Here is a 26,416-nt window from a genome sequence, read left to right as displayed (position 1 = left end):
GTCGATTTTTTGAAAATCCCACACGAAAGAGTGGGCACCAATACGCGTAGTGTTGATATTTGCCTGATGCCGAGAAGTCGACGGTGCGAACACGGTTGCTATCCCAACCGAGTTGTCAATTGATTCTCCATCGATGCTCTCACTGAGCACCGTCTACGGATAAACATAACGGCTACTATAACGGATAAGACTGTAGTAATAGCTTCATTCCTCGGGGAAAAGCCAGGAGAATGGAGTAAACGGTAGGCCAAAATGGTTATCAGAGCGCAGCAAAGAGCATTACGGAAGGTTCAGTATGGACTGGTGTTATGTTGGACAGGCGACTCTTGACAGCGATGGTAACGAACCACTATGACGTGTTGCTGATGTCCAGAATAAGCCAGAACATACTGATGTCCAGAACAAACACGTTTGCTGATGTCCAGAAATACGATGCCGTGGCGAAACAGGTAACACAAAACCATGCCACGATGCTCGGTGGTCAGTTCATCCCTCGAACGGGGCATTCCTCTCGCCAAAGGTACGGTAAAAGAGGCCCAGGATGGAAGTTAATTTTATGTGCACGACGCACGACATCTTGTCATTAAATTGTTGCGCAGCCGGCTCACGGCTTTGCGTATGATATCCCCAAAGAGCCATGCCAACGCGGCCGCATGGTGCTCCGGCAGTGCGGAGTATATCCCCAATGAGCCATACCAGCGCAGCCGTATGGTGCTTCGGCAGTGCGGAGTATATCCCCAATGAGCCATACCAGCGTAGCCGTATGGTGCTTCGGCAGTGTGGAGTATATCCCCAATGAGCCATGCCACGCAGCCGTATGGTGCTTCGGCAGTACGCAGTGCGGTGCCAGATCACTTGCGTCATGGTCTTGGCTTTTACACATGCGTGCAGGCATAAAGAACGGAGAGAGAATGCTAGGTGCGGCATGAGAGGTGACAACTTGTTATGTCTCGGACGGGCCTTTCTGGACTGCTTGGCGGGCGGGCGGACATAGTCGAGGCGAATAAGGAGAGGGGAATCAGCGGAATCACGCTAAAAAACGGAACCTTTGGGGAAGTATTTGCCGCGTGCTGAATGGTCTGATGTGGCCCGTACGTGCTTTAAATGAAATGGCATCGTGGGTGTTTCAAGGGACGGGGCTGAACATTCGATTTATCGTTCCATGTCAACGAAGAGATCAACATGCTGCTGGCAAGGATTGGTGTGCTGGAGAACATGCGAGCGCTCACGAGCATGCGAATCAGAGATGTGAAGGCATGTGATGCATGATGTATGTGAATCAGGGATGTGAGTGCCGTGACTCTGTCATCGCATGCGAAAATGTTCTCTTCGTGGCACCCTCGCTGTCGTTGTCTGAGTCTGAATCAACGACTGCGCGTGGACCCCAACCCAGCAGTCTTGAGAGTTGGCGTCTGACTGACGCGCATCATGGCCGACAGCAGGAAAATATGCAAAATCAAGATACATCACGCATCTTTGCATGTGTCGAATCAGTGTTTTTATTATTGTAGGCAATCGCTGGCAGTAACTGCCTGTGAAACCGCTTACTCCAATTACCACCGAAAATAAGTTTTGAATACTTAAAATACTCTCTCTTACAAATCATCGATCCAAGAATGACGTGTATCGGTGCACCTAACCTGCTGACCAGACAGCGATCGTCGACTAACGGGCAGCCATGTCGTGGCCAGGCTTCCTTTCCTGAGCGATGATCATGAAACCGGTGTCTAACTTTGGTTACCGCAGGCTCCTGGCCCGCGTAGCAACAGCTCCCCGCGCGAGAAGCGCCCGCGGTAGCAACAGCTCCCCGCGCGAGAAGTGAGCGCAAGTCGTCGAGCAATGGAGCCTGTCGACGTTAGGTCACCATGAGGCAGGCCACAGCGTAAAGCCAACGGATCCCATTTCAGGTCTGCAGTACGGGAGGCAACAGACTTAGAATGGCTAGGCGGAGGACAACAAACGCGCTTCTATCGCCGTTGTTTTGTGTGATGTAGCGTTACTTCTTTGGCCATGCGCAATTTTTCCAGCGCTCTATGCCAGTTATTTTCCACCGGTACGCCTGTGAACATCCCGTTTAGGCAATCACATTTTGGCGGAGCTTTTCCGTTCACTGTTGTCGGGCCTCTGGTTCCGGACTGTAGTCGTTTTCGGCGAGGAATCATGCTCCACTTTGATCTCCGGCTATTGGAATGGAACACCGACAGCATTACGAGTATACGATCATTTCTAACGTCACGATAATTGTCTTAATACAACGAAAACATCACGGTCACGATAAAACGATCTTCAGCACTAAGGCCTATTTTTTGACACCAGAGTTCTGTGCCTTTGGCTGCGAGCCTTCTGAATCACTGATACCCTCAACGTGACCAATGACATGAGCCGTGATGTGACGCTGATAGCGTGACTGGGGAGAAGCGAACAGCGTGACTTAACAGCAGGCTTAACAAGTCATTAACACACATCAAGTCCAACATATGCTCCAACGGACAACCCAACGCTCGTTTGCCAAGGGACTCCGCAGCAATCGTCGAAGCACCACCACAACTGACTCTCCGAACATGCCGGAGGATGGTGCCGGTATCCCGCCAGCCCAACGCTCCCGACGACAGCTCGTCCAGTCGGCTTGGCCCGGGGCAGCGTGACTCACGACGGCGCGTCCGGCGCCGCGCGCGCCGCTGGCTGCGGATGACTCACGTCAGCTCAAGGGTCGCCGGCCGCTGGAGCCGAGCCGGCGGCGGCCGCGACCGGGCCGCAGTCGGCGCTGGCGCTCGCGCAGGACGGCGCGGCGGACATGGCGCTCCCGGGTGCAGTGGCGCGGTTCCTCGTGGCGATCGCGACGCTGGTGACGCTGGCGCGGCGGGCGGGCGCCGCACCCCTGCAGGACGTGGACCCGGCCGCCGTCGCGGAGTCGGCGGTGAGTGACGCGCGGCGCCGGTGGGTCGGCTAGGGACGTAAGGGATGAGGGCATGCGCAGGGCGCCGGTGGGTCGGCGAGGGACATAAGGATGAGGGCTCGCGCAGAGCACCGGCGGGTCGGCTAGGGACATAAGAGGTGAGGGCATGCGCAGGGCGCCGGCGGATCGGCGAGGGACGTAAGGGATGAGGGCATGCGCAGGGCGCCGGCGGATCGGCGAGGGACGTAAGGGATGAGGGCATGCGCAGGGCGCCGGCGGATCGGCGAGAGACGAGAGGGATGAAGGCACGCGCAGAGCACCGGCGGGGCGACAGGGGATGGGAGGGTTGAGTGCACGCGCCGCGGTGGCGTTGCAAGGCTGCCACCGCTGTGGCCGCCGATACAGACCATCCAGCGACGTGGTGGGACAGGCGACCCACTCAAAGTTTCAGGCGGCGTACGAAATTCTGACAGCAATAATGCGCGAACGATTCAGTCAGCCTCGGTTTGCAAAAGCGGATTATCTCGATAAGACCATTCGTTGAAAAATCGCTGAAAGCCAACAAACTGAACGCACGTGATTATTTGTATCACTTGACATAAATTCGCAGATTGCATAGGTGACTGCATGGGACGGACATTCCATTGTTTATGCTAAAAGACTCAGTACTTTAACCTTGATGGGTGGCTGACAATATGCATGTTGCATGCGGTCTAATTCTCTTTTGCCCCCAACTCTGTGCGGTATCACGAAACCAGGATAACGATGCACAACATATTTTTCCTGCTGACGTGCATATTACTTTCCGGTCCGTGAGAGACTCCGAATCACCAGGCAAATCTGGTGCTTACTTGTCGTTAGCCTAGTAACAAAACCAGTTGTAATCGTCAGTCTCCAGACAATATTATTCTGTGCGACCTAGTTCGACATGGGACTACTGAGAGTCCTACTAACATTACCACCAAAGGCGTACATATGTCAATATACTGCCACCCCCCCCCCCCCCCCCCTCCACGTATCGGGTGACCACACCTGTTTACTTACAGCCAACCCCACAGGCGTCACGTCACTTCCGTCAGCGTGCGTGTTTCCCAGCGGGCGATAACGCTCGGGTCGTATCATTTCAGCTGGCCAAAGCCCCGGCAATGAGTCCGCATCAGCATTGTCATGTAGCACCAGCCTCTGTAAGGGACCGGGAAGCCCCTCTTTGTCGCGATATTGGAAATGTTAGTGCGTTTTGAACTCAATGCCATTATCCTCTGCAGTCAATGCTGTATTGCCGTGGATGTTTGCGAGGGCCGTTAGTCTGCATCAGTGTTTTTCATCTGCACAGCCAACCCACAGCTTTCATCATTTATTGGGCAGGGAAACGAACACCACCGCCCCCTAATGAAACGCTTCGTGCATTGATATTTGCCGACTATTTGTTTTGAGTGTCATTCGATAAACATTTGTTACCACGACCAGCACCAGCTTCCCATTTATGATTTGCTTCGGAGCACACGCTCGTCCACATCGCCGCTATCGTGCTTGAGCGAGTGCCGCTCGTGTTCGGCGCTCGGCCCGAGCAGCGCCTGTGGACCACCCCTCGTGTTACACACTCGGCCCGAGCAGCGCCTGTGGACCACTGCTCGTGTTACACACTCGGCTGGAGCAGCGCCTGTGGACCACCACTCGTGTTACACACTCGGCCCGAGCAGCGCCTGTGGACCGCCGCTCGCATCGCGCTCGGCCCGAGCAGCGCCTGTGAACCACCGCTCGTGTTACACATTCGGCCCGAGCAGCACCTGTGGACCACTGCCGAGCAGGTTCTGAATGGCGTCAAACCGGTCCGAACTATCAATGAGGGTTGTACGCGGAGCGAGCCACTCGTGTACGCTGATTCACCCGCCCCTCCGGCTCTGCCCACCTGGTCTGCGGTCGCGTCCAGTGGAGTACGCCCGTCGCACCGGGCGTCCCTTGACCGCACAGACCACTGACTCACACTTCGGTTGTATGGCCATGTCAAGAGAACTGACTCACACGCACGCACACGCACTGCAGGTGGGTACATTATGCCAGCTCTGCAGACATCACACGTTACCGTGGGCGGTATCAGGACGTGCCTGCAGCCTTTAGCACGTGAAACATCTAGCTTCATCACGGAGTTGTTACGGTTGCATTTCGGTGTTGCCTTGATGCTCCATTCTTTTTTCTCCAAAAATAAAGTTTTGCGATGATATGCTCCGTTTTATCGAAATTGACGGTGATACAGTTCTTCAAAATGTAAGAGGTTAGGTTGTCCCAGATCAAATGTGCAAATGGCAAAATATAAGGCAGCAATATATCACCCTTGTCATCTCGTATAGTGTGTGGCAAGTGGCAGAGATACAAGCATTTGATGTGCTGAGAGGGACTGGCAGATACCGCTGTCGCTGTTGCCGCGGCGCGCTCAGCTTGTGGGATGGCAGATGTACACCAGGTGGAGCACAATCTGCTGTGACAACCAATAGTCAAAATGGATTACTTGAAGCAATACTTCAATGCGTATTGGACACCGTTTTCATCGGTGTTGAGGGACGCATGCCTAGAAACTGAGATAAAAAGAGGTACCCAAATGCTCGATTTTACCCCAGCAACCCGAGTTGGCCCACCAGTTATCACGCTAAAGGACATTCGCCGGGTTGAGACGAAATAGAGCGCGCTCCATCCGCCTCTGCCCTCTGCTTATCCCTGGCGTGCATAGCGTCTAGAAACCATGAGTCTGATAGAGTTTGGTGAGACAGGTTTTGGTCGCACGAGGTTGAAAGATTGGCGGAAACTGGCGTATCTTGTCCTTTTACAACACCACAAATTGCAAAGCTTCTCGCCACGTGAGACGGGTAGGTGATCGCCACGTGGTTAACTGTTAATGCACCGCGTCGCTACTATCCCCCACTGTACCACCTGGGGCTAACTGTCCGGGGTGAATTGCCACTGGACCGTCCGTGGATGAATGTCAACGCGTCCTCCGAGTCTTTACTGTCGCCGTACCGCGTTTGGCTACCTGTGTCTGTGTCGCTCTGCGGCTGACGCGGCGGACTGTCTCTGTGTCGCTCTGCGGCTGACTGTCTCTGTGTCCCTCTGCGGCTGACTGTCTCTGTGTCGTTCTGCGGCTAACCGCCGTGTCGCCCTGCGGCTAACTGCCCTGTGTCGCTGTGCGGCTAACTGTCGCTGTGTCGCTCTGTGGCCACTGTCTCTGAGGCGCGCGTGGCTGTCACTGCACCGCACACCGCAGCGGGCCTCTCGTCCCACCTGGCTGACCGTCCGCGCCACCCGGCAGGCGTACCTGGCCAAGTACGGATACGTGTCGAGCCAGAGCGACGGGCGGACGGGCGCTCTGCGCTCTCTGTCCGACAGCATCGCAGAGTTCCAGCGGTTCGCCGGCCTCAACGTCACAGGTACGGGCGCCGACGGGCCGGCCGACCCCGCCACCACACCGGGGCGGCTGTCGCTGGTCCGCGGGCGGGCGACGTGCCCCGCCTGCGCCGCTGAACGTGAGAAAGGCGCGATGGTCTAGGATGAGAGCGACCCCGGTGCTTGGTGTCAGTCGCCGAGCATCAGCGGTGGCGCGGCGTTGCGCTTTACTGCAGCGCGCGCCTGGCTCGCTGTTTACACCGCAGGCGAGCTGCGATATGCTGCGTGGTGAGCCGCATGCGAGCTTGCATGAGCTGACTGAGAGCCGATGTGCCAGGCTTAAGTCGGTGCAGAGCCCACTGTCGCCGGACTTCCGGCGCGTGCAGTTCATGGAGAACGGTGTGGGAGACGGTGGTGTCGTGAAAGGGAACTGCGCCAGAACACGAACTCCGCTGCCGCGCCCTCCTGCAGTTCCCGTGTTGAATATTGGAAACACTAGTGCTGGTAGTTTGGACACTTCGTACTGTGTTAACATGACACGCGTTCTGACGGGACGGGACGTGTTGACAGGTGAAGTGGACCAGGCCACGTTAGACAAAATGCGAGAGCCTCGCTGCGGCGTCAAGGACATGATCGGCCCCAGCTATCGCGCCCGGAGGCGAAAACGCTACGCTCTGCAAGGTGGGTACTCCAGCTGTTTAGCTCTACCTGATCTCGGCCGGAACTCCCGTGCTGTAAATTGGAAATAAACTTTCGACGTTGGATGGTAGGTGACTTGGCATGAGTTTGTTACTGACTGTGACAAGGTAATACCAACAACACAGTTTGTATCGTTAGCCCTACTGATGTATCATTTTCGGCACACATTTGTGCGCGGACGGACTTTAAAAAAGTAGGAGCGAAAAGTGTTACACGCGGCAAAATCAATAAGTTGCACGCGACGCCCACGGACCCATGCTTAAGCTCCAAACCGTTGGTGGCTGGCCCCGTCCCGCGTCTGGCGTACAGTTCCTTCCGGAGAATATGTTTCAGTCACGGATCGTGACGGGGCGGGGTGGCGTCACTGCGCCAGCCCAATCGTGCAACACTCACAGACGACGTTCGGGCGTTGCGGTACCAGTGCCACGTCACATTTGCCGCTCCTTCCGCACAGTGTTTCGGCTGTCGCTCATTGCAGATGACGCGACCGATCAAGATAGTTCAGCGGATTAATGCAACGCTCTGAATCATGACCGTGTGTCACCACTAATTGGGATCTCTTAGTATTGCACAGCCCGGATCGGCCAGGCGGCAGTGAGCTGTCCTGGGGAAACGTAAAGGGAGTGCTCCATATTTATATGGGGGTTTGGAGCTGAAATAGCCGTCTAGAAGATCACTGCGGTGCAGTTTACAGCCATTCCCTTCGTAAGACCTAAACGTCTCTAGTTTCTGAGCTATAGGCCCGCGAAGATGTGTAGACCTATTCGGGGAGACTTTCAATTTCATCGAGACATCCACGATACCATAATTTTTTAATTAAAATCCCGCCGTTCTTTAAGCTATGCGGGGATCAAGGCCAAAGTAATTAATCTTCGAGTCATTTGTATTTGTCGCTCGTAAGCACGATTTCCAGATAGAACGGCCCTTGCCTGGCTCTCAATCAACGTGGTGCAAGGTATGATGACGTAATAAAACAAATGGCATATTGAGGAGCATATTTCCTTGGCAGAGATATGGTATTGGCTAGAGCAGCCTTTTTCACTTGAAAGTATGCCAATAGTTATAAGAAGTTAAGAGTGACATTGTTTCATCACATCTGATAATTGCTTCAGTACGTTCCAACATGGAAGATTCTCTTTAATGCCTATCGTGATTTAATCTTGATTTTTCTGGCAGGCTCGTCATAATTTTACAATCATTTTCGACCGCAACCGTGCCTAGCGCCTGGAGTCCATAGAAGCCCGTACAGTTGACAGCTTCCGTTAGCCTGGCCCCTGCGCAGTAGCCTGGTAGTAGCTCTTGGCCGAGATTGCATAATTCCAGGGCTGTATTATGGCAAACGTCGCCAAGAGAGAGAAGCTGGTGTTTTCACACAAGCGCATAGTACTATCAATGACTGTTTACGGTGGGCTGGGGCTGGGGGCGGACCTGCCACTCCTGGTAGCGTGAGGTGTGAATCCTTAAAGGCGGTGTTGTTACGTGTGATGCATTTTGATGCAGTCACACCTGATCGCGGTCACATTCGCTGCCACAATTCTCCACGCTCGCCGCCACCATGTCCGCCTCTGCGGTCGACACGTTCGTCACCAGCTCGGCGCCTCAAACAGGAGGGCTGTCCGTCCAAGGCTGGACCCATTTCCGGCCGTTCTCGGGGTAAACAGCGCGGCGGCAGGGCGTGAGTAAGCCAGCCGGCCCCGCGCGCTATTGCGGCGCGACTTGCGCTGCCGCCGCCGCTCGACATATCGGATCACGCGCGCGCGCGTGGCCTATCGACCGCCGGTGGGACCCGTTCCGTGCGGGCTTCCGACCAGGTGGTCAAGGCCGGCGCCCGCGCGCCGCGCCAGCCTGGTTGTGGAGGCATGTCCGCGCCGGGGCAAGGCTCCGGGGTGCAAATCCTACCCCGACCCCGTCTTGAGGCAGTCGGCAAAGTGGGGAGGATGCCAGTCGGACGGGAGTTGTCCGAGGAGTACGTGCGTGAAGGCAAATTTGGGCGGAATTTTGGAAGTCAACGGATTGGACGAGGTATGGGACGGGCGACATCCGTTTACAAGCGCTGTTTCACGGACGCCACCATTCGTTCCAGCATCGCCAGTGACCAGTCGCCTCGTTTCGGACGTCACGCGACAGGCCGGTGGCTGTGGCTGACGCCGGGTGGGCGGGGTTTTCCGGGCCTGGCTTATGCTGATTCTCGACGAGCCCTCATCAGCCGCGTGACCGCCCCGCTGTGGGCTGCACACTGCGCCGTTGTCCTTCGGCTGGCATTGACACAATCTGCAAAGCTGGCGCAACGTGTCCACGGTCAGGCGGACTGGGAGCTGGCTGCTGGTAAACAGCAGCCTGGGAATCATTTCCTTGATAAATTAGTCCGAATGACACAAACAGCCCTTGCGGATAGAGAACATTTCACTCTTAGCCCTGTCACTCTCTGCACCAGCCGTTTTCCTCCGGGTATATTTGATTTTTATGCTTTATGTTTATGATACCTTTTCGTCTATGGCGGAGTGGGTGGGGCGGTAAGACCCGTGGACCGCGATGCTCCCTGGTGCACGATGGACCCCTCCGGCTTGGTCCGGTGTGCTTGTCTTGTCCGACTTGCTGTGTCCGACCGCTGAGCTTTGAGCTGCAGCCGGAGCGGGTACGCTGGTACGCGACTCGCGATCTGTCAGGCAGTCCGTTGGGCTGCGGGAACTTCGAGCTGCAGCCGGAGCGGGTACGCTGGTACGCGGCTCGCGAGTTGCCAGCCAGTCCTGCGGGATGCGGGCAAGCTTGAAGAACCAGGAGTCCTTACCACAGGCCTTGGAAGGCAGTGCGGACAGAGGTCCACCTTGACAGAGTGCGGTCGGCTATGGTGGACCCCCCAGACCGTTGCGATGGGTCATGGGTCGTTCCGGTGGGCTGGGACGCATCCGGTCGGTCGCGCCCCGCCCCGGTGCGCCGCCCCACTGTTTCGGCAGCCTCTTACGTAACGCCAGCTGGCCGCCAGCGCCGGCCGTGCCGCGTCTGGGACAGTGGCGCCGCGCTGCTGACGCCCGTATCGCTGGCGTTCGATAACGGATTGTGCTATGCAGTCGCAGGTTCTCACTGAGCGATGCGAAGCGGAGGTTTGTCGAACACTGGACCCTTGACACAGTTGCCGTTGAACTACTTATCAGCAGGCTGTGTGTGCTTCAAGCAAGTACGCACGTGCGTGGTGTCAATATCGCGACAAGACGAACAAAAGCAAACGTTCATATTCTGCACTCGTGGACCGGTAAACGTTTGCTCCTTTTGTTTGATAGTCTCGCATGTACATCATTAGTAATGTGTGGTGGGAGATGTGATCGAAATGTTGGCGGAAAGTTGCCAGATGTATATTGACGCGTGCGTGCAGGCAAGCCCTTAGATAGCATGTCGTCAACGTTGCCTTGTAACGCTTTTCCTTGTGGACGCCAATATATGAAAATCAGGGTTAATTGTGGACGCCAACCATATGAAAATCCGGATTAATTTCCACAAAGTATGCGCACCGACATTATTAATTGAGCGCGCGAAATTGCACGAATTTGCGCGGCGTGTCGCAGCCGTATGTACTCCGTGTTCGACTGCATGCGGTTCACTCTGAAAGATTTTCACCTCAGTCAGGATCTTCCACCAGCGGCTTTAAATGCCGTCGCATTCAGTTGAGTGCCAACACGTATGACCATATGCTGTCGCCCACGCCCGCCATTCTAAGAAATTGAGTCCTTTTGACTGCAGAGGAAAGCCTAAGAGTCCTTCAGTTCTCCCGCTTTTTGACTTAAGAGTAACGGCCTGGATGGGCCGCAGGAAAGAAATGGAGGAAATGAAGGCAATCGGTGGGACGGTTCCAGGTCTCAAGGAACAGACGGGGGTAGGTGGTGACTCCGCGAGGGTGGGTGCCCTTGAACTAGCCGCCGTTCCGAATAGCACAGAAGGAACAGAGGACAGACCGGAGCATGCAGTCAGGCGGAGTCGTTGTTGAGGAAAATGGATGCGTATCCCGACAGCTTTTTTTGTAAATTGACTGGTATGCAACTGGACTGTAAAATTATAACCACAGCTTAAAGCTCGGGGGTATCGAAAAAAACGAACGACTGGCGGTAGGTGGAGACCACGTTAGGAGGAAGGGCATTTAATCGCATTGCGTTACATATGCCGCAGGATACTTGTTAAGTTATACATTTATTGGACATTTGAGTCCAGCATAAAGCACTGCATTTATGATGCCTGCAGTTACACAACTATCATGTTCAGGCTGTTAAGTTGAGCAATGCATCAAGTTCTCGTTAGGCTGACTGGCATATGAGGATGAACAGTCCTTCGGAAGATGGATGGTATTTCGGAAACTAACTGTTGATAGCGAAGTGACTCGCTCTGATTTTTGGTTCGATGTTTCCATATGACCGCCGTTGAGGGAAACCGCAGGGAAACTATCCGTAGTGCCCTGCAGTGGTGGTCTGATTTTGGTGTCTAATAGATGGCTAAGCGGTGAATTTCAAGCTATTTATTGTCCTGTATGCTATCACCGACTGATCTATTGCGAGAGGAGGGATTTGATGGGATCCGCATTCGTGCTCACCTCTCCAGCTAACGTTCACATCGCGTGATCTCGAGCGAGATTTGGAAGGTCTTTCAGGACTGTTGGTTGAGCAACAAAAACAGACAGGTGCCATCTGGGGTTACTTATCGAAACCAGAATGCTAAATCAAGCAGTGATTTAGGGGCAAGGAAACAGCTGCCTGAAGTGAAGCGCTTCCCTTTGTCTAAGGTAACTCAACTATGTGTATAAAATTACATGTGATTCACGGATATCTCCTTTGTCACGAATGATAAAGGGAAACAGCGTGCCATATGGCCTAGGCCCTGCTGAAACCTGAACTCCTGCTCAGGATATCTTGAATTTGTTAGCGTACAAAAGTGAAGCGCTGGGGCCTGGAGTCAAAGCAGGCTTGAATCTTTTCGTTTTTATTTTATTTTCTTAATTTTTCCCTTCTTCCGACCAACAGGAAGCCGCTGGCGGACGCGGAACATCAAGTACAAGATCGAGAGCTGGCCATCAAGCATCAGCAACCGTAAAGCCGTGCGCAAGGTGATCCGACAGTCGTTCCAGATCTGGTCTGAGGTGTCGTCCCTCTCATTTGAGGAGGTCGGCCGCTTCGACAAAGCACAAGTCACCATCAGGTCAGTGAACTCACCAGGTGGACGTCTTTACCGCTGTCAGGCTGTTTGGCCTGAAATGGCGTGGCCCTACCGCGTGTTTTCGTCTGCAGTCGTGAAGGGTCGCTTGCGAAATGTCGCGCGCCAGCGGAGGGGAACATCGTGTCGACGGAAGCGACTTCGCGACGGATGTGTGTCTGGATCTCGGAACGGATCCAGGATTTGCGATCCCAATCCTATCAACTACGCACCGAGGGTGTCCCGTGATTCACCATTGCGATCCAGGCCCACGCCTGTAGCGCGCGGTGCCGTCGCCTTCGACATGGGCCGGGCCGACGCAACAGCTCGATATTGAGCGATATCGGGCGTGAGCGCGGCCCGCGCGGCGTGACCGCGTGCGCGCGCGGCGTGACGACGACCTCGGCCTCAGGTTCGCGCGCGGCGACCACGGCGACGGCGACCCGTTCGACGGGCGCGGCGGCACGCTGGCGCATGCCTTTTTCCCGCTGTACGGCGGTGATGCTCATTTTGACGACGCCGAACGGTGGTCGGCCGGTGGCGGCCGCGGCACCGACATCTTCATGACGGCCTCGCACGAGATCGGCCACAGCCTGGGCCTCTCGCACTCGGACGACCAGCGCTCTTTGATGGCGCCCTTCTATAAGTCGCCGCGCCGGCCCGGCGACACGGACGTGCTCACTGAGGACGACATTCTCGGCATTCAGGTCAGCTGCTTGTCCCCCCCCCCCCGCCCCCTCTGGGGCACACTGGAAGGTGCGAGTCTCGGCGGTCACGCAGTGTTGACCGCTACGTCGCGTGCTGCCTTTAATGAGGCAGCGTTCTGTCGTTAGTAATGGATTCTGAGTCGATCGATAATGACTTTACGTGACCTGAAGGAATGGAGGAGGACTGCCGCTTGCAACCGTCTCACGGGAGCAGTATCGAATCTGGTAAAAGCTGGTTTTCCATTGGCCCTGCGAAAACTTCTCGATGCTGTGCAAATATACGCTGCCTATTTGGCCTCCGCGCTTTGACCTGCATTTTTTGACCGCGCTCTGACCTTCGCTGACCTTCCGATGCTCTGACCTACCGCAGGCGTTGTACGGGCCGAAGGAGAAGCCCGCGGTCCGGCCGGCTGCGGTCCCCACGCAGCGGCCGGCGCGACCGCCGGCGCCGGCGCCGGCAGCCGGCGAGGACCGCCAGCTCTGCTCGGACGCCACTGTCGACGCCATCTTCACGGCCGGCTCGCAGAAGCAGACATACGTCTTCCAGGGCGCCTGGTACTGGCGGCTGACCGACACGGGCATAGAAAATGGCTACCCGCGACGCATCCGCGACTACTGGGACGGCCTGCCCAACAACCTGGACGCCGCCTTCAGCTTGCCTAAGAAAGACCTCATCTTCTTCTTCAAGGTGATTGATAGGCTGCTGGAGAGCTTGTTGGTAGATAGGGCCATGCAGATCAAGTGGCTGAGTTTTTCCAATACGTAGTGGTTGGCAAAGTCGAGTACTGTCAGCCCCGTAATAACGACAGAGCACTGGGTGCCACTAAAGAGGTGTACTGCAGCGGAATTATCGAAGTGCAATATTCTGACCGCTCGTGGTCTTTCCGACCATTCTCGCAGTGTCACGCGGGCGCCTCACTCACGCGCCTCTTCCCCGCCAGGGCGACCGCTACTGGCGCATGACCCGCTTCAAGATGGACGCCGGCTACCCGAGACTAATCTCTGAGGGCTTCAGCGGCATCCCGTCCAACGTCGACGCCGCGCTCCAGTGGACGGGCAACGGCAAGGTGTACTTCTTCAAGGGCAGCCAGTACTGGAAGTTCGACCCGATGCGGCGTATCCCTGTGTCCAGCTCGTACCCGCAGCCCATCAGCAACTGGGGCAACCTGCCCGACGGCCTGGACGCGGCGCTCACCTACTCAAACGGCCGGTCATACTTCTTCAAGAAGGGCTACTACTACCGCTTCGACGACGCCCGGTTCAGGGTGAGTCTCTAGCAATGCCGGCGGCGGGCCTGTTCGACTGGCTCTCTCCGGGTGAGTGCAGGTGAGCACTCACCTTGCTGACCTGGGGCGCAGCGGGCTCAGCGATGTCCGCTGCCGGCGGGCTTGCTGTGACCGGGTCCCCAGGCTGGCCTGAGTCACGTGGCAGGCTGACCGGCTGGGGGCGTGCGCTATCGAAGGCGCGGCCGCCGCCGAGCCGGCCCACCTCGGGACGTGACCGAGCCAAGGCCGTGGTGTCGGGTCCTGGACCGCCCCGGCCCGCTGCAGGCGCCTGTGCCGTCCGCCGTCCGTTCGAGGCGGCGCCGAGTTCGTTCGGTCCGTTCGGAGCGGCGGGCTGCAGGCACGTTGTCGCGGAAGGATGGGGAGGGGGGGGGGCGGGGACATAGCGAGACGCGTGGGGTCACGGACATGATGGGGCCACATCCTCTTACGCCAGCGACCGGGTCAGTGCGACCCACCCCGTGTCTCCTGAAAGTCGAACCCTCGACCGTCGTGCTTCGATTCCGCTCGCTGCGCCGCACGGGGTCCTGGCGTGACCGGGCCGGCCGCGCCGCCAGGTCGACAACGCCGACCCGCCGTACCCCCGGCCCAGCGGCTACTGGTGGTTCGGCTGCAAGAGCCAGTCCTCCAGTCTGATGTCGCCCTCCAGCCAGCGGCATCCGCCGCCTGCCGACGAGGGCGACAGCGAGGCAGGTGAGACAGACAGACTCGGCGTCGGCCGTGGGCGCGCTGACGCGGCCGGAGCTGGTAGCAGGTCCGTTGGGGGAGCCAGGAAGGTGCGGTTTTGCGGCTGGCCGCTCGGGTAGCGTGGCGTGCTGGCCTTGGTGCACCGAATGGCGGCTCCCAAACGTGGGACATTTTAGTGATCTTGATTCGAGTGTCGTATTTCTGAGGTAAATACTCAGTATGCGTGCAACTTTTACATGATTTCTGTGGTGATGGCGGTGGCGTGACGATGCAAATGTGCCCGATTTGGTGTTGGCATTTTGATAGCATGTACATTTTCTGCTGTCTTTTTTACATTGTATGTCGCATGGCAAGATCAACATTTTGGGGGCCATTCAACATAGCTACTGCAAACACCACTGCTATGGTTGTATTTGTTATGTCGCGTATTTGCAACATTTTGCATGACATGCTCTTGAAATTAACTATTTTTCACGTAAGCATGTAGTCCACGTAAATGTTATTTCGAGTTTCCATGCCCATCTCTAACGCTCGAGGACCAATCCGCGCAGGGGTGTGATTAAGGAGGAACACCGGGGGCACGTCCCCCTTAGCAAATTTGTCCATGCATAAATACGCCTTTGTGTAGATTTTGACAATTCATAACTAAAGTAGGCACGTACAACAGAGTGGAATGAAAACGTGAAGTAATGTTTTACAGCATGCCAAAAATGTTGCGAACCTGCAGCGCGCTTAAGTGTTTATCGAAAACGTTCGGTTGTTTCCACCATTCATTGCAAAATCCTGCATATATGTCTGAATCCGCGCGCAAACTCGGCCGGACTCTGCGGGTCTACAGGTCTGCGGGTCCGGGTCTGGTCTGACTGTGCGGGTCTGCCCCATTCTCTGCCGGCCGTTAGCAGTCTGCACTGCTCACTGCACATGGCGTACCCAGTCATGCGGGTCCTGCCGCCCCACCCGCGCCGAGCTCCCGACGCAACACCGCTGGTCACGTGACCGCACCCAGGCACTCAGCGCATTCCAGGAATCCCGGCTCGGGTCCGGCGGTTCGCAGAACTCTTTCAGCGCGCTCGCGGAACACGCCCGCCGATCGGCGACACGGGTTGACGCGCCCGGCGGCTCCTGGAAGCGGTGCCAGACTCTGACTAACGCATGACGGTGCCCGGCCCGCCGGACCGGACTGGCCCGCCTTACTCAGCTGACCGCCACACGGCGCGGTGACTGATAAACGATAGCCGGTGACTGACGCATGCCGCGGCTCCAAATCGACCCTTCCGCTCGGCTTGCTTTTCCGTCGCATTGCGGAACAAAGGCGTGTATCCGGGGCTGGTTAATTAGAGTTTCGGTGGACTGTTTTGTTGGCGGGAGTAACGCTTTTAAATAGCGAAAAAATTGTAAAACAGTAAAAGTAAGTAGTAGTGCTAGAACGCAAATAGTTTTCGGTGAGGCCAGAGTTACTCCGTCCTATTTGTTCGTATTACTGAGACAGTAGCAGGAGAAAAAGTGGCGACGTGTATGCCGTGACTTAGCTGCAAAGGTCTGTCATGGACAGCAATGCCGTCACTGGCGTCCCGGTGGACTGTCCTGGTAATTGCCGGTGTTCTGGTCATCGCCGGTGTTCTGGTCATTGCCGGTGTTCTGGTCATCGCCGGTGTTCTGGTCATTGCCGGTGTTCTGGTCATCGCCGGTGTTCTGGTCATTGCCGGTGTGCTGGCTCGTGCTATGTCATCCCCCCCCCCCCCCCCCGACTGCGGGCCCAGGGTCGGGATAGGTGACGTTCACGCAGGCTGCGGGTGTGGTTGTCGCATGTGGTTTCGTAAGTGACTGCTGTTGTTGTCATTAAGGCTTTGAGGCGCACTCAGCGCTTCAGTGGCGGGGATGACGGGCACCACGAGGAATCGAACCCTGGTATCTCGGGTTTCCCAGGCGTCCAGTAAAACCACTGCGCCACCAGCAACTATCCGTGGTTGTGTCATTGGGCTTTACGACGCGCTCAGCAGCTGGGGTTATATGGGATCACCCGGCTGTCGCCCTGGCAGGGAGGCTCGCGGGCGTCGCGAGCGGGCCTCCGTAAACGGTGAGCTGACGCGGTGTTCGGCTCCATCGCTCCCAGTGAACTCGCCCGTTTGCAGCAGAATTTGTAAGATTCTGACTCAGTACGTGACGTGCATTGAGACACACACACATACACACACACACACACACCACACACACACACACACACACACACACACACACACACACACACACACACACACACACACACACACACACACACACACACACACACACACACACACACACACACACACACACACACACACACACACACACCACACACACACACACACACACACACACACACACACACACACACACACACACACACACACACACACACACACACACCACACACACACACACACACACACACACACACACACACACACACACACACACACACACACACACACACACACACACACACACACACACACACACACACACACACACACACACACACACACACACACACACACACACACACACACACACACACACACACACACACACCACACACACACACACACACACACACACACACACACACACACACACACACACACACACACACACACACAGAGTTAGACTGTATATGTAAGCGACAGGCTAGCGTCAGCTAATCTATAGTACGTTAACCAGAAGTCACAACACTGAGCTCACGTAAACAAACTATCCAGGAGATTAGAACCGTGTGAGCAAGTGATTCCAATGAATGTGCGAGTGCTGGACCATTGCGTTGTAGCCCGCGGTAAATAAACAGCAGCTTGATTCGGACCACACACCGCCGGTGAATATCAAAACGCAGCTTGTATGTCTGTAAACAAACATCACCGTGACTGTATATATACACGGGGCTCTAACAAAGGGGGGGCACAATGGCCGAGTGGTTAGCGCGCTAGAATCCTTCGTGGGGGTCCAAAAACCCTGGTTGCGCATGAGCGTTAATATGGCCAATGCAGTCACTGGTGCTCCATAAAAAGGCTTTAACAAAGGTCATAGACGGATGACTTAGTCATGGTAACAAAGATCGCAGATAGCTTAACCTTGTTCACTCGTGATCATGAGCACTGCTGGAAACGTTAAGTATGTAATGTATGAAAATGATTACATGATGTTTCCGTGCTGTCAGAACCGTCCAGGACATTGAATATCGGTTGTTCAGAATGTAACAGCTTACAAGGACCGTATCCACACCTTACCTGTGAACGCGGGTTCACCTCCAGGCTCTGCTCAGCACGAGGGGACTGTATCCACACCTTACCTGTGAACGCGGGTTCACCTCCAGGCTCTGCTCAGCACGAGGGGACTGTATTCACACCTTACCTGTGAAGCGGGTTCACCTCCAGGCTCTGCTCAGCACGAGGGGACTGTATCCACACCTTACCTGTGAACGCGGGTTCACCTCCAGACTCTGCTCAGCACGAGGGAACTGTATCCACACCTTACCTGTGAACGCGGTTTCACCTCCAGACTCTGCTCAGCACGAGGGAACTGTATCCACACCTTACCTGTGAACGCGGGTTCACCTCCAGACTCTGCTCAGCACGAGGGAACTGTATCCACACCTTACCTGTGAACGCGGTTTCACCTCCAGACTGCTCAGCACGAGGGAACTGTATCCACACCTTACCTGTGAACGCGGTTTTACCTCCAGACTCTGCTCAGCACGAGGGAACTGTATCCACACCTTACCTGTGAACGCGGGTTCACCTCCAGACTTTGCTCAGCACGAGGGGACTGTATCCACACCTTACCTGTGAACGCGGTTTTACCTCCAGACTCTGCTCAGCACGAGGGGACTGTATCCACACCTTACCTGTGAACGCGGTTTTACCTCCAGACTCTGCTCAGCACGAGGGAACTGTATCCACACCTTACCTGTGAACGCGGGTTCACCTCCAGACTCTGCTCAGCACGAGGGGACTGTATCCACACCTTACCTGTGAACGCGGGATCACCTCCAGACTCTGCTCAGCACGAGGGAAGGCCGTTGTTTCACAATACTGCTCTGACCAGTGAACGTACATCTCGCACTTTGCGCAGTCGCGTCCCGTAGGCAGATCGGCAGATCCCAAACACTCAAGAGTTTGCCTCACTTTCGTTACACGTTCTTGATTGCTCCTCTAAACCTTATGCATCTTTACTAAGGCTGGAAGGACTCAAGCGTGCGTCGACGTGTTGTTGACGCAAGCTTCTACATGCGTCGCTGTGAGTTCCCGAATTTGGACGGGCGCGCAGGTGTCGTACTTCGCAAAATGGACGCGTAACAAACAAAGTTGAGAACACCGCACGACCCACGTGGTCACTGGCGTAAAGTTGGGCTTGTGGACGCTTTATCTCTCCAGCCTAAATCGACTTTTATTTCTGATGGCCAATTCTGTGTTTGGATACTCTGTCGTGTTTAAAAGACACCGTGTTTCTCACAGCTTTGAGGCAGCAGAGGTTACGTTAACTACGAGGTCTTAAACTACGAAGTCGTGTTGCCTCCTTTGAACGGGGCAGCGAGACTGAAAAACCAGACATCCGTTTTCTGCTGACTCAAATGGGACGAGTGGGCGAACATCAATCCCCCGCCGACCTGACCGCAGGCGCTGCAGGGTGTCCGTAAATAAACGCCCCCCGTCGGCGCCAGATACTCGCGCGCTCACCGTTAACAGGGCGTTTATCGCTGACGGCCGCTGGTTGACGTGACCTGATAATGACCTGGCCGACGGGTTCATGCGGACTTATTATATACATATGACGAGTGTATCCCTGCAAGGTTGCAGGAAACGGTAAGCTGCTGATGCATTGAGGCAGCCCTGTGGCGGATCTCCCAAACAAACACGGTCTAATTGAGTTGAAGCCTGGCTCAGTTTCTGGGCAGGACTCAGTGCTCGTTTGATGGCAGTTGGGCGCTGAGGACCTCCGGCCGTGCTCAAAGCACCATGCTGTGGAGTTTAAAGGTGTCCAAGTGATCGAACAAGCTCTGCCGTTGAAGGCTACTCATTCGGTCTAAAAGCTCACGGACTGCGCAAGCTTTTTGACCCGGCCTCAGCACTCTTATACTGCCAGTCCTTTCTGTCGTCTATATCTTGCTTCTACACAGCCCTAGATTGGGAGTGAGCGCATCGCATAGCGTTAGCCCTTTAGAAGCATATAGAGCGCGTAGCGTTTAGAAGCATGTCGATATTTTTCTGAATGAGCACTTCCAATAGTAAAGATGTTTGGCCTACTATGTCAGTACTTGCTCACGGATTTGGTTCGATTACTCACAGCTTTGTTTGATTAACTTACAGCTTTGTCTGATAAACTTACAGCTTTGTTTGAATAGCTTACAACTTTGCTTGATTAACTTACAGCTTTGTTTGATTAACTTACGGCTGTATTTGATTGGCTTAGAACTTAACAGAGGCGCATATTAGGCTGGCACGTCTATCCCTAATAGTTTGGGATTAGCACTTAAATCACGAACTTGGTGAAAATAAGACTGTTTACTTTCAGTCACTTGATTGTTCTTGCATTGACCATGCCGTTTTGAGAAAGCTCGTATTTTCTTTTTTTCAAAACGTGACGCGATTTGGCAGCATCCATGCTATCTTAGACACAGCCCCCAGCAGGCATACGTATATACTTTATATAACCTGCCACATTCTTATAGTTCTCACGCAGTTTGAAACAATCTTACCGCCCTGATTCATGCAGGCAAGCTTAGTTATGCGACTTGTGAGCTGCTTTACCAGACATATTCCAGGATGAAGGTGATTTGTGCTTGCTTTGGCACTAGACAGCCTTGCTAGAGCAGACCATGATACGAGACGTAGATGCGAAGCTTGCCCGCATATCGTGTACGGGAATGCAGGAGGCTTGTGTCGGTCCGACAAATTACCAACCGAAAAATTTTGCGTTATCTTCTACTCTGGCAGACCTACTGGGGATATTTTCGATGAATTACGACCTCACAGACCGGTGGCGTATCAATGTAAAACGACGTTGCGGCTGACTTTCATCAACGACGATAGGTGGAGCTTTGAATCCGCTTGGAAAGAGACATCCTTCAAATGTATGCTTCGGTCCCTGAAATATTTGACCGATCAGAATTCTCCCAAAACGCAACAGACAGAAACGGCCACTATGACTTGGGCAATAGTCTGACCCCGACAATATAATATCCTACTTCCCAGTAAGTGTCCCAAATATCAGCGACCAACGCCAATAAGTCCTCGTCCATAGCCTGGCGCACCCCATCAGCCGGCGCTCGTTTTTGTTCTCAAGCGCGAAGACAGCTGTTCCGAATGTTTCGTCACCTGCTGAGTCGCCGGCCTCATCAGGCTTAGGCGGACCGGGGGTAGCGCGGGCAGGTCAGTCTGACCCCGGGCCTGACCCGCGGCCGCCTCGGGGCACAAACGACTGCTGACGCACGCCAGCGCTCCTGTTTCACCACCACACACGCTTCGGAGGGGCAGTGGGCCGTAGGCACGAGCACGGACACTGTGATAACAGCGGGCGTGTAGCTGCATGTGCGCCGAGCAGAGTGGCCGCCGCTCACCGGCTTTTAACGTGCCGCTAACCCGCACTTCGTGTGGCGTCCGTGTTACCGGCGGCTTTGTCCCCGCTCTGGGAGGAAGTGTGACATCCGTGTTACCGGCGGCTTTGTCCTCGTTCTGGCAAGAAGTGTGACGTCCGTCAGCGCATAACTAACGCTGCGAGTGTGTGCGTGCTTACTGTCGAGTCGGCGCCATAGCCGTGGCGTGGATTGATGGAGCAAAACATAAAAAAATAAACCGCTGATTGTTGGCTTCCGCTTGAAGCGTGCTTTGCATATCAATATCTCGATTTCGGATGTCAGCGTAGGTGCCTTGAGAAGATGTACGCTCTAAAGTGCGTTCATACAGCGGCACCAAATCTTGCACGGTATTGACGTCAGGCATGAATTGCTCACACCCATTGTGCAATGGTTTAAGGCACGAACATGCGCAGCGTGATATAGACCAGCCGTTTCTCAAGAAAACTAGATTACTGCTCAGTGGCAGATAGCTTGGAAACATGCATTTGGAGTACAGCCTCTCGCGCATGCGGAAGGTGCGTCATGCACCTGCAATTTCCCCGGAGCTAAGCAGATGGTATGGTGCTGTGCGAATGTCTTGTGTTCGACCCTGTGTTTAAAGCATCGGATTGGCGACGGGTTAGTTCCAAGTACTTGTTCTATCAGCTCCTGGTTATCTAACTTAATCTCAAAACACAGCTGTTCGGTGTCTGCCCATTCATCGATATTAATGGGAAGATATCGAACACTGGCAGAGTCCACTTGCACCCAAAGACGACCCCAAATTTTTGAGCCGTTGCGAAAGCGGTCGCTGTAAGCAGCTCTGCCGGTTGATGGTGCGTGGACCAAGTAGCCGCATGGTTATGTGACGGCTGTTGCCAATGTCTGAAAAAAACGTAAGCTTGTCTGTTGTTCAAAGGCAAGAGGGCCTAAGTGCTATGTCAGCTAATGGCTCTTAGATCTACTTGGCTTTGGACGACAGTATTACCCTGATAGCAATCGTTTTCGGAAAGGAAATCTGTTGGAAACGTCACAAAATGTGTGACGTCTCTAGATGTTTCGCGATTAAATCTAGGAGTAGGATCTCCAACTAGTGATTGCTATCAGCTACCGATTCTCCAACTCAGGCAAGATACCTTAATTTTCATTGTCTCATTGAAATGCATACGTTGAAATTCGTGGAGTTTGTGTTGTCTCAATGAAGGCCAGCCCTTAATGTGCATAATATTGAGTCACCAAGGCTGGGGCAGCGATAGGGATAATCTCCATCTTTCATTTCATTCACAAAAATCTGGTTGACACTTGGGATATTATCTTTTTGCATGAACTCAGGTAAGGCGTTTGAAACAGGACAGAAATACTGCGTGAAATCCACTTAGGATACGCAGAACGCAACTTCCATGCGTGGTTCTCCGAAAAGCTCCTAGCATACTTTAAAACATTTCATGTAGGTAACATTAGTGAAAACAACGAATTTCGCGAAAAAAGCAATAGGTGTAGCTATCAAGGCAAAGTCATAACACGCACCCGTGGTGTATTATGAAGTATGTATTGATGTCCTTGGTATCTGGCCTACCGTGGAAGTACGATTATTTACATCCCAGGTCCCTCTCCGCTTAAACAGAAACATTAAACGTACGCTGAAACGCGGAAATGATCTACTGCCTTGTTTACCAAAGGCTCGCACGCATGTAAATTCGTGTGTTGGCACACCGCCGCCTGCCCCCCCCCCCCCCCCCCCGTTGCCTGTCCCGTCGCGCCGCTGTATCAAGGCCGGCCGTGTCCGCGGTGAGCCGGCCGCTTCACGCCCAAAATCGTCACGGAGGCGTAACGCACCGCCGGCGAGCAGACCCCGAAGGCTGCACTCCGCCGCTGTGTGACGCGGCCGCGCTTCAGGGGGCGAGCCTGGCGCCACGACCTTCGGCTCAGTGGCTGCAGGCCGGCGCCGCGGACCTTTGCCCCCTGCCCGCCCGAGCTGTCCTGGTTCTCTTGTGCTGCCTGGCGCACGCGCGCCACAATGGCGCTCCGTTGCGGCGGGACCACGCTTCACGATGTGCTCCACGGTGGGGCGCGGCGCCCTTGTTCCTTCAGCCGGGCGTATCCGGTGTGTTGTGTTCTTTATCGGCGTTATGAGTGCTTGGAAACCTTGAGCGCCTTACAAAGTACCGCGGACGTGGGATATCTGTATGCATGGTCCCTATGACACGAATTTGTTCATGGGTCGCGAGCTTACGTAGCCAGTAGGGCTCCAACAGTCCTTCGGGGTTTGCGGTCTTGTGTATTTGTGTTCCAGCATGCATTCCCCTGAACCCCACTAGTGAAACGCTCAAAGCCGGTAATCTTGCCTCCGTTGCCCGATGATAGGCTTACGTCTGCACGGAGTATGCGTCGCATGCTTGCATGTTCTGCACCTGTCCGCGCGCATCAAGCACCCGCCACACTTTGGCTGTCTCCCAGAGGCACGTTCGGGCCGGGCGCTTACCGTTTACGGGGGCACGTTTTCAATGTTCATTTAGCTGCATGCGATCAGATGCATGCATTGCTCGCAGTTGCCAAATCGCTTAGCGTGTTGTTCGTTCACCACGGGTTGACGGCACTTTTTCAGCTTGTTTGAACTGTTTTGGTATGAATTGTCAGCACGTAAAGGTTTCTTCAGTTGACTGACCTTTTTCTTTTCCCTTTTTTCGTTGCACTATAGCGCTCACTTAAGATATACCTCCAACAACAAGTATGGAATGTACAGCACCACGAGGACTGACGGCGCTAACGGCCGCACCGCCGCACCAGACCCCCTCCACGTGCCCCGTACCCGCCCGCTGCACGCTGACATATGTCCTGTGTGCGGCAGTGATGGGCTTCGGCTGCACGCTGACATACGTCCTGTGTGCGGCAGTGATGGGCTTCGGCTGCACGCTGACATATGTCCTGTGTGCGGCAGTGATGGGCTTCGGCTGCACGCTGACATACGTCCTGTGTGCGGCAGTGATGGGCTTCGGGGACGACAACGTGCTGCCGCAGCGGCCGGGCAGCGCCGCCACCAGGTCAGCCGCGGTCATCCGGCTCCAGCTGACCGCCCCGCTGCTGCCGCTGCTGCTGCTGCTGCGACAGCCGGCGGTCTGAAGCCGACCGCCGGACGGCGGGCCGCGGCGGCCGGACAGCAGCGCCTGTTGTGCTGGGCGGCACGCGTATTGCCTCAGCGCCTGCGAACGTTGACGCCCGCCGTCAGCACGAACGATTGCGGAGCGGCCGCCGCCGCCGACGGACAGCACACAGTGCTGGTTCCCAGACCGGGGGTGTTGTCACCGGTGTGACTTCCCCAGCCTCCGCCCCTCTCATCGTCAGCAGGACCGAGAGTCGGGCAGCGGGGTCACCTCTGCCCCTCCCCGCCGTCCCCTCCCGCGGCGGTGCTGAGCAGGCGGCCGCCTGGCGGGCGGGCTCGGCCGACCCGGACACTCCGAGGAGCTGCGGAGGTACGGACCAAGCAGGGAATGCCGCCTCGCAGGAGCGACGAGCCTAGCGCGGACGGAGTCGCGGGCGACGAGGTCCGACGTCGTGAATCGGCAAGCTCGGACCGCGGGCGATCGCGGAGTTCGGCGCCGACCGTCGGAGTCACGCTGTGTCCAGACGTCCGCAGCACAAACTCGGGAAATCCAGCCGGCGTGACGTGGCGTCAGCGTGTGTGCGTGTGTGTGTGTGTGTGTGTTCCAGTCTACGCAGTGGCGCTGGCGTCTACCTGTATGCGTTTAAGGCTTCCGTTAACGCTCTGCGACGCTACGGAGTCTCAGGAACGTGCCGCGGTACCAACGGACTATATGTCACCGTCGCTGCTTGCGTCTTCTCACAAACGCTCTCATCTGTTCGTCTTGTCTGGAACGCGTACCTGTGCGGAAGCTCGTGGCCACCCTCTCCGCGGGCATTCAAAGTGTTTTAGTTTGATCTATCTTCGTATACTGACCCCTCTATTTAAGTTCCACAAAGATTACATACGACAGCCCCGGAAGCCGACGTGCAACGAAGCTGTAATCCTCACCAATACCACCGACGACACGGACACCCTGCAGCATCGCACGGTCTTGCAGTCGATGACTGAACGCCATCGCTCCTCACGCCTCTATGTGATGGCTACGTCTTGTCCGCTGCTTTTACTGGACACCGTGACCGAGGCGTGTGGTCCGAGGATTTAGCCACGTCACTAACCAAACACGTGGATTCTATGCAGCTCACGACGCACGTCCAGGTGTGCTGCGTGACCATCTCTGTTCTCCTCCCAGTTGGCGGCGCGAGAGCTCCTGGCCCCCGATAAAGGCTTCTTTCAGCACTCTGTTCCAAAATGAAAGATTTCCTGAATGATGGTTGGCGCATGTATAGTGCGGATGCTCGTCGCTCCGTTGATGAGCATTTTCTTGCATCCTCTTGCATCTTCTTGGATTTACAAGCTCTGCGTTACATGCGACGAGTGCGCGCGTTCGCGCGTAAACTAAGTCGAATTCTTAATTGACATCATATTAACAGATCGGGGCATTATCCAGAATTATTTTCATTCACCCAGGACACGCCACATGCGTTCCCAACATTGTTGTGTCACATTGACAGCATATGTCATCTCATTCATAGCCTTTGAGGACCCAAACCAATCTCTTGACATAACGCATGCTGCTACCAGATTATTGCCAACGCCCACAGTTGACTGGACACAAGGGCCGAGAGCCATCCGAGATCTGACACAGGCGACCCGAGCCATCGCTGATGCGCCTCTCCCACCATTTGTGACGGGCGGCCCCGACGTCACCGATTGTCAACATCCGGCCGCCTGTGACGTCACGGCCGCTGTCAGGTGTGAATGCGGCCGGCACCAAGCGAGACGGCGGTTCCGGGGCCAGGGCGCACGTGTCTGGTCGGGCGTGACGTACCTCCACAAGGGTCTCACCTGCGGCAGGCCCCCCCCCCCCCCCCCCCCTCTTCCCTCCCGGCCCTCGAAGGACAGCCGGCGGGCGCCGCTGGGATCCCG

General features: G+C 55.4%; 1 protein-coding gene across 1 annotated transcript; it reads left to right on the top strand.

Moving 5' to 3' along the window:
* Positions 1 to 2,794: 2,794 nt before the first annotated feature.
* Positions 2,795 to 26,313, top strand: LOC119097459 (matrix metalloproteinase-24). Its single transcript, XM_037220489.1, has 10 exons — positions 2,795 to 2,917; positions 6,198 to 6,315; positions 6,842 to 6,952; positions 11,974 to 12,148; positions 12,555 to 12,849; positions 13,220 to 13,537; positions 13,791 to 14,114; positions 14,690 to 14,825; positions 24,392 to 24,463; positions 26,243 to 26,313. Exons 1-10 carry the CDS (start codon positions 2,795 to 2,797, stop codon positions 26,311 to 26,313), a joined length of 1,743 nt encoding a protein of 580 aa, XP_037076384.1.
* The last annotated feature ends 103 nt before the right edge of the window (positions 26,314 to 26,416 follow it).

Source organism: Pollicipes pollicipes, unplaced genomic scaffold, assembly GCF_011947565.3.
Source record: "Pollicipes pollicipes isolate AB1234 unplaced genomic scaffold, Ppol_2.1 Scaffold_4295;HRSCAF=5057_pilon_pilon_pilon, whole genome shotgun sequence".
NCBI lineage: Eukaryota > Metazoa > Arthropoda > Thecostraca > Pollicipedomorpha > Pollicipedidae > Pollicipes > Pollicipes pollicipes.
Note: the sequence above shows the minus strand (reverse complement) of the source record. Positions and strands in the feature narration are given on the sequence as shown.

Bases quoted from the DNA above. Each gene is read 5' to 3' on its own strand.
- LOC119097459 (XM_037220489.1), top strand. From the start codon at position 2,795: ATGGCGCTCCCGGGTGCAGTGGCGCGGTTCCTCGTGGCGATCGCGACG. The intron at 14,826-24,391 runs GTGAGACAGACA...TGTGTGCGGCAG, and splicing joins CGAGGGCGACAGCGAGGCAG to TGATGGGCTTCGGGGACGAC. The intron at 24,464-26,242 runs TCCGGCTCCAGC...GGCCGCTGTCAG, and splicing joins CACCAGGTCAGCCGCGGTCA to GTGTGAATGCGGCCGGCACC.